Genomic DNA, 12,098 nt, shown 5'->3' on the forward strand with positions numbered 1-12,098 from the left:
TATTTCCCTTTTGTCATTCAAAATAAGTAAAAAATAGTCACTTAAATATGCACCAACTTGTACCATCAAGAGCTAAAAGTTGAAAAAGCTCCTAACCATGGGAGGGTGGACATCCCCCTCCCACACCCTCCCCTCGCTCATGCACATGCGCGCGCGCCAAAATGCCGACTCATGAAAATCTCACTCATAAAATTTTTTTGAACTTGACATCTTTGTATATACTGCCCCAACAATATAAATCACTCACAGCGCCAGTGAAACAGCCAAGACAAAAATTAAAGTTTGGCTTTTTCCGTGTGCAAAATAACTCAAAAAGTTGTGAACAGATTTGAATGAAACTTACATGTACAGTAAAGGCTGAGAATGACATAAGGAATACATGTAGTACCTATATGATTTTAAATGTTGGTAGTGATCTGGGAATTTTTATGGATTTTATGAAGGATTTACAATATCTTGATAGGTAGGGTCAATGAACGTGGGAGTTCAAACTGCACATTTTTGACGTTTTCATACATGCACTATTAAAGTGCATGCTCTAGTTTCTGCTACAAGTAGGTCACACAGCTGGAAGTTGATGACGTAGCAAAAGCCTTTTATTGGGAAATTGGGCGATTTTCGGCATCCATACGTACAGGTGGAAATCACTGATCTCTATGGAAGAACAAGATCAGAGGTGAAAATGAGCTGCTTGGTGGAGGTCTGTGCTCTCAGAGTACATCTCTAGCTGGTCATGTCAATGTTGAGATACTGCGTTCACAAAATTCATCAGAAATAAATGGGAATAATAAAAGACGATGATTCCGTACAGTCAGATACAATACCTGGTAGGTAATACACACATAGCATATCACCTAAATATATGGCATACATTGCATCTAGACATTCTTTAGGCCATGTAAGTGATGATCAGGGTACAATAAATCAACACCTGAAATGTGATCATCCACGTGCATTGCATAGGTTATCTCGATACATTTCATTATAATTCATGGAACAAACATTCTTAAAGGACAAGTTCACCTTCATACGTGGATAGAGTGAATGCAGCAATATAAGTAGAACAAATCAGCGAAAGTTTTGGAAAATCTGATAATCTGTTCAAAAGTTATGAATTTCTGAAGTATCTGTGCAGTCACTGCTGGATGAGAAGATTACTACAGTGGAAGATGTCACATGCTTATAACGTTACGGAAAAGATAGAGAAAATGTCACAAATTTTTTATTTTTTAAAGAAAGTGTACATATTTCCTCAACTTTGTCACTGATATATGTTAAGCAGGGCTGCACACTAACCCATTTTTTCTGCTGGTCCAACCTGTCTCTGTCGGACCGGTAAATGCCCCGTTTTACCATTTTTTGCCGGTCCGAACAGAAAATTTACCGGTCAACAACAACAACCTAAAAAAACATTAAATGACTTGCAAACGTATTTTCTTGTTTTTTTTTAAGGACAAACCCCTCCCCCCCCCCCCCCCCCCCCACCCATGTACATTTTACAGATTAATATTTTTTTTAAACTTGCATTGTTTATTGCACACAAAAAAATAAAAACAAAGATAGGAAAAAATAGAATGTTTGTTTGTGAATTACAGTGTAAAATGATGATGTACAAAATCAGATTGTATCAAAATGCGTTTGTGACTTTTTCTAAACATCGGCACACGAACTTGCTGCGTAACCTGCTCTTGGTGGTCAGTTGGATTGCGACGATTTAATGAATTATTTTAGCTGTGATATTTTCTGATGCACGCGCTACAAGGGGTTCTTTATTTTTCTCCCGATAATCTATTCGCATTTGTGCATGCGTTCTTGAAAGGTACACGACATGCAGGGCCGAATTCGCGATCCTTTTTGCGCCCATTTCCACCTCAAATATTAGCGGGATTGTGACGATTTCATAAATTACTTCGGCTGTAATATTTTCTGATGCAAGCACCAAAAGAGGTTGAAAATGTGTCCTTTATTTTTTCCCGACAAACTCTTCAAATTTCGTAAGTGCGTTCTTACAGATGTTCCACACAGCCGAATTCATGATAGTCAGTTGGATTGCGACGATTTAATGAATTATTTTAGCTGTGATATTTTCTGATGCACGCGCTACAAGGGGTTCTTTATTTTTCTCCCGATAATCTATTCGCATTTGTGCATGCGTTCTTGAAAGGTACACGACATGCAGGGCCGAATTCATGATACTTTTTTCGCCTATTTCTACCTCAAATATTAGCGGGATTGTGACGATTTCATAAATTACTTTGGCTGTAATCTTTTATGATGCACGCGCCAAAAGGGACTGAAAATGTGTCCTTTATTTTTTCCCGATAAACTCTTCGAATTTCATAAGTGCGTTCTTACAGATGTTCCACACAGCCGAATTCATGATACTTTTTGCGCCTATTTCTACCTCAAATATCAGCGGAATTGTGGCGATTTCACATATTACTTCGGATGTAACTTTTTGTGATGCACGCACCGGCAAGAATGGTTGAAAATGCGTTCTTTATTTTTCCCCCCATAATCTCTTCGCATTCCGTACATGCGTTCTACGACACGGCCGAATTCACGATCATTTTTGCGCCTATTTCTACCTCAAATATCAGCGGGATTGCGATGATTTCATGAATAACTTCGGCAGTAATCTTTTCATGATAAACGCGCCAAAATGGGTTGAAAATGTGTCCTTTATTTTTCCCGGATAAACTCTTTGCATTTCGTAATGCGTTCTAAACAGATATACGACACGGCCAAAAATCATGATTCTTTTTGCGCCTATTGTTTCCTCAAACTTCAACGGGATTGCGATGATTTCATGAATTATTATTCGGCCGTAATCTTTATGATGCACGCGCCAAAAGGGGTTGAAAATGTGTCCTGTATTTTTCTCCAAATAATCTCTTCGCATTTCGTACATGCGTATACGACACGGCCGAATTCACGATCCTTTTATCGCCTATTTCTACATTAAATATCAGACGAATTGTGGCAATTTCATGAATTACTTCAGATGTAATCTTTTGTGATGCACGCACCAGCTAGAATGGTTGAAAATGCGTTCTTTATTTTTCTCCCCATAATCTCTTCGCATTCCGTACATGCGTTCTTGAAAGGTATACGACATGGCGCCTATTTCTACCTCAAATATCAGCGGGATTGCGATGAGTTCATGTATGACTTCGGATGCAATCTTTTATGATACACGCACCAAAAGGGGTTGAAAATGTGTCCTTTATTTTTCCCCGATAAACTCTTCGCATTTTGTAAATGCGTTCTTAAAAGATACACGACACGGCCAAAAATCAAGATTCTTTTGCGCCTATCATTTCCTCAAACTTCAACGGGATTGCGATGATTTTATGAATTATCACTCGGCTCTATAATCTTTATGATGCACGGGCCAAAAGGGGTTGAAAATGTGTGCTGCATTTTTCACCCAATAATCACTTCGCATTGCGTACATGCCTGTACGTCACGGCCGAATTCACGGTCCTTTTAGCGCCTATTTCTACATCAAATATCAGCGGGATTGCGATATGTCATTAATTATTTCGGCTGTAATCTTTTGTGATACATTCACCAGAAGAGTTGAAAATGCGTTCTTTATTTTTCTCCTGATAATTTCTTCGTATTTGGCGTTTTCAAAATTATACATTGCATGCAGGGCCGAATTCGACATTCTTTTTGCGCCTATTATTGTTTACTCAAATTCCAACGGGATTGCGAAATTTTCATGAATTACTATTCGGCTGTAATTTATATGATGCAAGCGCCAAAAGGGGTGAAAATGTGTCCTTTATTTTTCTCCCGCTAATCTTTTCCCATTTCGTACATGCGTTCTTATCTACAAGGTATACGACACGGCCGAATTCAAGATCCTTTTTGCGCCTATTTCTACCTCAAATATCAGCGGGATTGTGGCGATTTCATGAATTACTTCGGATGTAATCTTTTGTAATACACGCACCAGAAGGGTAAAAATGTCTTTTTTATTTTTCTCCCGATAATCTCGTCGAATTTGTGTATGCGTTTTTGATAACCAAGACGGCATGCAGGACTGAATTCAAGATCCTTTTTTTGCGCCTATTATTTCCTCAAATTTCAACGGGATTGCGTTGATTTCATGAATTGTTATTCGGCTGTAATCGTTTATGATGCACTCACCAAAATGTGTCCTTTATTTTTTTTCTTTTTCTCCTCTATAATCTCTTCGCATTTCGTACATAATCTTTTGGAAGATACGACGCGGCCGGTCGAATTCATGATCCTTTTTGGGACGATTTCTACCTGAAATATGTAAGCGGGACTGCCATGATTTCATGATTTTTTTTTTCTCCCTAGTATCATCTCTTCACATTTTGTGCATGCGTTCTTAAAAAGTACACGGAAGGGCCGATTTCGTGATCCTTTTTGCGCCTATCTTCGTTATGAGAACATTCTGAGCGAATGAAAGTATCAATTTGTGAAATTACTGTGCAAAATGAAAATAAACGCAATCAGATCCATTTACTGTATCGCTGAATATCGAAAATCGAACTTTTTCTAAAAATCGACACAAGTAAATTAGTTCTAACATAACTGCCACGCTGCTGCGAAGCCGGGATCGGATCGATCTTGCGTTAAAAAATCATGAGTAAAATGACCTAGAAATGTGTGCGCTTCTTTCAATGCTTCTTGTCGGGCATGACCGCTGATCGCAAGCAAACGAGAAGCAGTTACACTGTACATGCTTTGCATCGTGTGCTTTGCATGTATTGCATTGCATGGCAGTGCGTGAGCAGCGCCAAATGCGCAAGCGAGCGCGAATGTAACTGGTCCACTGCTAGTGCTAAAAACTATGTTTACCGTACAAATTGCACCGGTAGACATAAACGAAAACTTGCGTAAAACTTGTTGAACAGTGCGATATCTTGCATTCTGTTTCTCCCTGATCGGGGCTGCTCTTTTCCTTTCTACTGACCCCACCAATGCTTTTTTTTTTTTTTTTACTGGTCATGTCGGACCGGTAACTTGTGGATTTCCTGAAAAGTTACCGGTCCGACAGTGACTTTTACCGGTCTTTGACCGTCGGACCGGCGCCAGTGTGCAGCCCTGTGTTAAGGGTAACATCATTCAAATCCCTTCTGAAAGAAGCAAGTCAAGTGTTCTATTATTATGTGAGAAAAGTAAAAATATGTTTACTTTCTTTGCATTTTCTTTATATCATTCTACACATGTGACATCACCAGCAGTGACTGAGCAGAAACTCTGATTTTCCTCAAACTCTCACTGATGCATTCTTGCTGCATTCACTCAATCCACATGTACATGAATATGATGAAGGTGGACTTGTCCTTTAAATTTTTACCTGTTTTGAGCTCCACAAAAGTATTTGTGTCAATATCATTCTTATTTTTGCCCTGGACAGGGAGTCGAAGTGGAATGATAGACGGGACAACTACAGCACCAGCAGCCATATTGATGACTGATGTTCAAGATGGCAGTGGGGCAGATGAGACAATCGTTGCAGTGAAGCAATAAATCTGGATATAACAAACAAGAGACAAAACAATCAGGCCAGTAATCAATTACAAACAATAAAAAACAAATCAGAAATATGTAGAATGTTTGCATCACAATTCATCGATGAATATTACATTCGAATTACGCAAGCTTCCACATTAATGTTCTCCCTTTATAATGAAAGCAACTGATACAGTTGTACAAGTGTACAATAAGCCGCAATAATTAAAGCTGCCATATGTCATGAGATACAAGTGAACACGTATTTCACAACTTTTCAGGGGCAGACGAACTATTCATGTTGTCATTTCATCACATATTCTGCCAAGATAGAGGAGCTCTACATAATTTGGAAGAGAAAACAGTTAGCCTGAAGCTCACAAACAAAGCAGCATTGTACTCTGATAATTGCGTACAAACATTGAAAAAGAGGTGTGAAACCTGGCCTTTAACTAAGAAAACATGCAATGCTTCGACACACTTTGCGACAAAATCAAAATAAAGTAGACAAATTGAATCAAAAAGTACCAAAAATTAGATAACAAAGTACCAATAAGAATAAAAAAACAACAAATGCTGTTGGCACTAGTTAGTAGAGGATTTGGAAACTGTCAGGAAGTGAGATAATGTGGATGAGGCATCATCTTTTGTTGAAATAGATGCATTGACAGCCACTTAATAGGAAGTAAAACGTATCAGTGAGTTTAGGAAAATATTGAAACTCTCAGTATCGTTCTTGATGGAGTAAGAAGACCACTACAGCACATAAAATAACATCAATTTGTTGTAACAATAAGGAAAATATAGGAATGCAACAATATCTAATTTTTCATGAAAATATGCATTCTATCAACACTTGTTACTGACACCTGCAGGCCAACATACGCTAGGAGCAATTATATCATCCCCCCTGCTTTCTGAATCTGAAAGAGCCAAGTCAAGTGTTCTTTCATTATATTATGCTAAAACAGTGACAATATGATGACATAAATGGTATCCCGGGGTACCAAATAAAAATCAGCCATTTTGTTGAATTAAATCATTTTTTTTTTTTTAAGGTTGTACCCCGGGTGCCACAAAGTAGGAAATTATTTTGGTGGTGGAGCTAGCGCATGCTAGCCACTGCACTGCCCTGCACTGCCCTGCACTGCACTGCACTGCACTGCACTGAGCACACGCTACCGGGTACTGTAAAAGTGGTTTCTTTCGCGTACAAAAACTTTCGCGGTTTCCATCGGTGCGCATTTTTTCGCGTTGGTTTAAATTCGCGGTCGGTAATGATAGCATTGTACAAGCGACAAGTTCAAAACATTTTCACATGATGTTAAATTTGCGGTTCAACCTCAAAGTGCGAAAAGCACAAAAATAAAACCACCGCGAAAGAAACCACTTTTACAGTATACAGCGTGTCCCAGAAAAAACGAAACCAGATTTCCATGCAACTTTCTACTATCGAAATCATACATTTTCTTTATAATGAGATATACATCAATGGAAAAATAAACTTTTCTTCTTTCATTTGATGTACAACTTAAAGGGATAGTACAGTATTGGTTGAGATGAGAATTGGGCTTTTAACTTTTTGAGAGATACCAAGAAAACACTTATGATATAGAACAGAGCATACTATTTTAAGAGGAATTCAAAGTTTATTTGATGAAAATCGGGTTTGGAATGACTGAAACATCCAAAAACAAAGTAAAACAAAGCGATCGTAATAAAGTGTGGGTCCCACACTTTATTAGAATGGCTCTTTTTGGATATCTCAGCCATTTGAAAACCAATTTTCATCAAATAAACGTTGAATCCTTCTTAAAATTACATGCTCTTTCATATTTCGTAAGAGATTTCTCATTATCTCACTTAGGAATGTTCAAAACATGAACCCCCTCCTCAACCAGTACTGTACAGTCCCTTTAATGTTCATTGTTCTTGCATGACTGAGTTAGAACAATGAAAAGTGGTGCTACCAAATTTTCATTTGCACGCGCAAATGGTGATTTTAAGTTAATTTTTCAAACTTTTAATGTTACGTTTTCGAAAAACAAAGTTCATAACCCAAATATTTTCTTCTTTCATATATGAGACCTTACATGTCAAATATAAATAATGCATGCTTGAGAAAAGTTTGTATGAAAGCATGCTTCATTTCTACCAATTCTACAGATAGTCGAAGAAAACAAGCATTCAGCTCTCCTGACTTAGCATTAGACAATGGGCTCATTTGCACCATTGAATTCACACAAAACAACCGCAGTGCTACAGTGAATCAGGGAGGTGGATATTCCACCTCCCTGAGTGAATGTTGTTCAGGAGGGTATTTATAGAGAATGCTGTATGAGACGGACAGCCCTTTGTTGTTATCTATTTAGAATAAGCTACAGCTGTATGAGACATGACCAATAATTGAAGACTAATATCATGAGTATTCTCAGGCTGCACGCAGTCCAATGGCTACGGGAAATCAACATTACAACAATGATACACATTTTGATGATTTTATACCTCAAACTTATTTCACTGTTTTTATTCCTCTCTACATTTCCCTCACGCGTGGTTAGTCCTTCATCACTGACAGGATTTTGAAGTTTTTGAAGGGGGAGGCGAAGCAGAAAGAGAGGGTACATCACTTTATCTATTACTGAACTTGCGCTTCTAACATTTCAAAGGTGCAAGTGCAGGGCAGAAAGTCGTCTTTTTTTTTTGGGGGGGGGGGGGGGCTCGGAAGGTTTTTTTTTCGGTCTGTTACTCCCATCCCACCTTCCCAAACATTCCCCTGATGAACACCCTTTGCTCTGTAGTTAGCTGCATGGTCAGGCAAGCTCATGATCACATGCTAATTTACGACCCTCTTCACAACCGAACCATCTATAACATTCCCTTTTACCCCCTCCCTTCATGTTTGTGTAAATTCATTGAAGCATGAAGGCCATTGTTATCTGCCAAGTCGGCAGGCGTCGGGAAAGTTAACTGTTCCTTTTTTACTATCTATCTATCTGGGTAAAATGTAAGGATATTTTCAAATCAAATTTTTTTGAGCAGGCGTTGATCATTTTTTACGCATAGGATATCAAATGAAAGGAAAAAGAATGGATATTAAAGCTATGATTTTATTTTTTGCAAAAGATTGCTGAAAAAGTCTGAAAATTTATTTAAAGTCGCCATTTGCTCGTGCAAATGAAAATTTAGCAGCACCACTGTCTATTGTTCTAACTCAGTCATGTATGAATTATGAACGTGTTGTGCATCAAATGAAAGAAGAGAATTGTATCTTTCAATTCATGTACATCTCATAGAGCAAATAATACTATGATTATGATCGCAAAGAATTGCAATGAAACTCGGTTTCATTTTTTCTGGGACACGCTGTATTGCTAGCACAGTATACCATGTATGCATAGTATCACATGCAGTGGCATGGGCATGGGAATGACCGTAGACGTACACACAGTGCATGCATTTCTCTGCAGCTGTCCTCGGGTAGATGTGAGGTGGCGCTTCACAACGTGGTACCCTGGGGTACTACATGTACGGTACCCCGAGGTAACGCGTGATGCATCATATGTTGAATATTTACTGCGCAAATGGCCCTTGTGAAAGTATAACTGCAATACATGTTTACATAACCCCGGGGGGCTGTGAGTGTAACCAGTACGTGTTGGGGTTGCTGGTGAGGTTAAACTTCTGTATACACCATATATTTAGCGAGTCCAAATTTTTGTGAATTGGAACTTTCTAACATTTTTGCGAATGGTTAAATTCTAGATCGTGAAGTACCAGTATTGACCTAAGAAATGTATGCCTGCACGTTATCACTATGATATTATGGTGGATGAATGTCATAATATTTTGTTTTTAAATTCGCGAATAGCACCCAACTGGCAAAATTCATGAAAATAAAAACCTTACGAAATATTTGGTATATACAGTATACACCATGACACATCACTGTACAGAAGTCACACAGTGTCTATAGATATGGACTGCCGTGTAAAGTAAACCCTGGTTGGCCATACTTGTAATTGCTGCATTCTCTCAATCCACATAATCTATTTGGGTTCTTCGAACTACTTCTTCTTCTTCTTCCTCTTTTTCTTGTCAGTAGTCTGCTCCTTTCAGCCTTGAAGATTCTTGTAGCACTTGATGACAGTGTGTGTCATAGGAGTAAGTAACCAAAAAATACCAACCCCAACACGTAGTTAGTAACAGCGCCCGCGACGGGGTCAAGATAAGGCGCATGTGCCAATAATTTACACAGTGCAACTGGAAAAAAAAGTTCTGCTTCAAAATCAGCTGCTGCTGCCTTCCGTCAGCAGGAGATGAAAGGCAATAACTGAGGTTCCATTCCCTTTTGTGCTTCTTCTTCTATTCTGCCTATAGTTCGTCCTGAAGATTATTGCAGGAGGGTGAAATTAATTTTTAAAAATGAGAACATAAACAGGTGAAAATCTAATACTTTAATAAGAATGGAAATATAGGGCTCCAGCTTTAGTTGTGAAGTCAGTTGAATATACAATGTACTAAATCTTTAAATTGTACATGTGTGTAGCAAGCCAGTGCAGCAGCAGTAGAGTAGAAACTAATGTTAGAATGGAGTCCAATGGCCAGAGTCTTGATGCATGGGCTTCCTATCCTACCAAAATCTCATCCTTATCATATTTTTGGTTAAAACAAAAGAAATAAAAAGAAAAATTGGGGGGATCGCGTGCGCCCCCTTTAATTTAGTAAAGAAAAAGGTGCCTCTCCCCTTTACAGAATTCCTGGATCTGCTAACTGCCTTTGTCTATAGAAACCCCTGCCTGAACGCTCCTTCACACATTTTATCTAACGTTAGAATATTATTAAGCCACTTGAACATGGATTGCAGCTTGATTTGACCAAAAGATCGGTCTGTATCTCATGATCTGGTCGTCAGAAATAGTTCGGAGTATCCTTGACGACCAGATCATGAGATCTCCGTGGAACTGTTTCGCAGAGACTGCGTCTGGCTTCACGGAATCCCCTCCTACGTCCTATACGTAGGAGAGCGATAACATAAAAAAAAAAAAAAGATTCTTCCATCCAGATGGACGAGACAGATCTTTCTTGATGTACCCCAACAATTAAATTTAACGTTAAACATAACCTAAACGTCAATTACGGTATGGTCGCCACTGCGGTAAGGTCGCCAGACATTCACATCGCATGTAACGCGCGCCGCGATCGGAGATCAGGTTGGGCGACGGATTTTCATCACTCTCAAAATTCATTCGTAATTCACTTTTTCCTCCGTAAAAACACAAATAATTGTAATCAAAATATATTTTACCATATGTAACAGGTGATAAAACCATTTTTAATGCGAGGATGTTTTTGATTTAGAATGGATTTCAGGTGGCAGATTAAGGGAGATTTTCAAACGCGGTGACCGACAATGCCTCCTTCATTGAAGTGTATGTATAAGTACACATGCTAATATGTGGCAGGCTATGGGCGGCGAACTAATTCAGTGCCGATATTAGTTCGCCAGCCCAGACGTGCATAAAAATTACACACAAGTGGCGACCATACGATAATTGACGCTACAATGTAGTGGTGCACATGTGCAACTGTGTAGTCTGTAGAACCAGGGGGCGTTTCATCAACGTTTGTCAGCGCTGACTGACAATTTCAGCAAAATCCTTGGTTTTGATTGGATGAGATGCTCTGGTCACTAACTGTTACCCTGTTACTATGGTGACTGTCATGTCAGCGCTGACAAACGTTGATGAAACACCCCCCAAGTCTACGTCCACGTGCTTAATTAAGTTATGTAACATTGTTATGGCGCTGCGTTGCACATTCAAAGAAGGTACAAATTCAATATCAATCAATCAATGATCAAATATAGATCTAGAATCTAATTTCTACATTATGGGATAAACAAACACAACATTTTCCATCGATCACTATAATCAGTGGCACTCCCAGATCTTAATACAAGCGAGTCCTAGCCCGACCAGACGCCGCAACGTGCGGAGCACAGCTTCTTAACGACAGGGCGTGCGACCGGCACCCAGGGCAGGGCAGGGGAAGGGCCCTAGCCTGGAACTGCTGTCCAAGCGTTACCGGAGGTTAAAATTACGGACGGGAATGGAACTTTGGACAAGGAAACTGCTCCTAGATTCCTAACTTACAGCTGCAGAGTAGAGATGGAGTCGGCCGAATGCTCCTCTCAGATCAGTGCATGGTGAGTTGTACCAAAGATCGGTATGTATGTTGTGTATAGTAAAGATCGTAGTGTTGACATTCTGCACAGAGCAGGACGCGAGCAGGACAGGTTCATTCTGCGTACGGTGTATGTATGTGCTAGCTAGCTCGCGTAGGATTATAGTACTCAGTAATTTGAACATGATTCGACTGAACCACTATTTTAAAGGGGGAAAGTATTTACAGATAGATCATTAGATCTTAGGATTTCACATTATGGACAACATTTTCCGACAAAAACTATTTCAATATTTATTTAGGTGAATAACAAAAAACATATACAGTATTTCTAAACTCTGAGTAATCTATTTGCTGGTCTCAAGAGTTTTACAATCAGTCCTGCTTCCACCTCTTCAAAGAATGGCAAGGCGTCG

The 12,098-nt window shown here is 39.1% G+C and overlaps 1 protein-coding gene across 1 annotated transcript in view; it reads right to left on the bottom strand.

Moving 5' to 3' along the window:
- LOC139718002 (double zinc ribbon and ankyrin repeat-containing protein 1-like) overlaps positions 1 to 11,671 on the bottom strand; it is a 76,038-nt gene extending 64,367 nt beyond the window's left edge. The window contains exons 1-2 of the mRNA XM_071629490.1: positions 11,652 to 11,671; positions 5,342 to 5,516 (exon numbers count right to left, since the gene is read on the bottom strand). Coding sequence (XP_071485591.1) covers positions 5,342 to 5,450 — 109 coding nt within the window. The 5' untranslated portion in view covers positions 5,451 to 5,516; positions 11,652 to 11,671. The remainder of the gene's footprint in view (positions 1 to 5,341; positions 5,517 to 11,651) is intronic.
- Positions 11,672 to 12,098: the final 427 nt, after the last annotated feature.

Source organism: Diadema antillarum, unplaced genomic scaffold (genome assembly GCF_040938485.1).
Source record: "Diadema antillarum isolate AM-2024a unplaced genomic scaffold, OU_Dant_1.0 scf00000087, whole genome shotgun sequence".
NCBI classification, from domain to species: Eukaryota; Metazoa; Echinodermata; class Echinoidea; order Diadematoida; family Diadematidae; genus Diadema; species Diadema antillarum.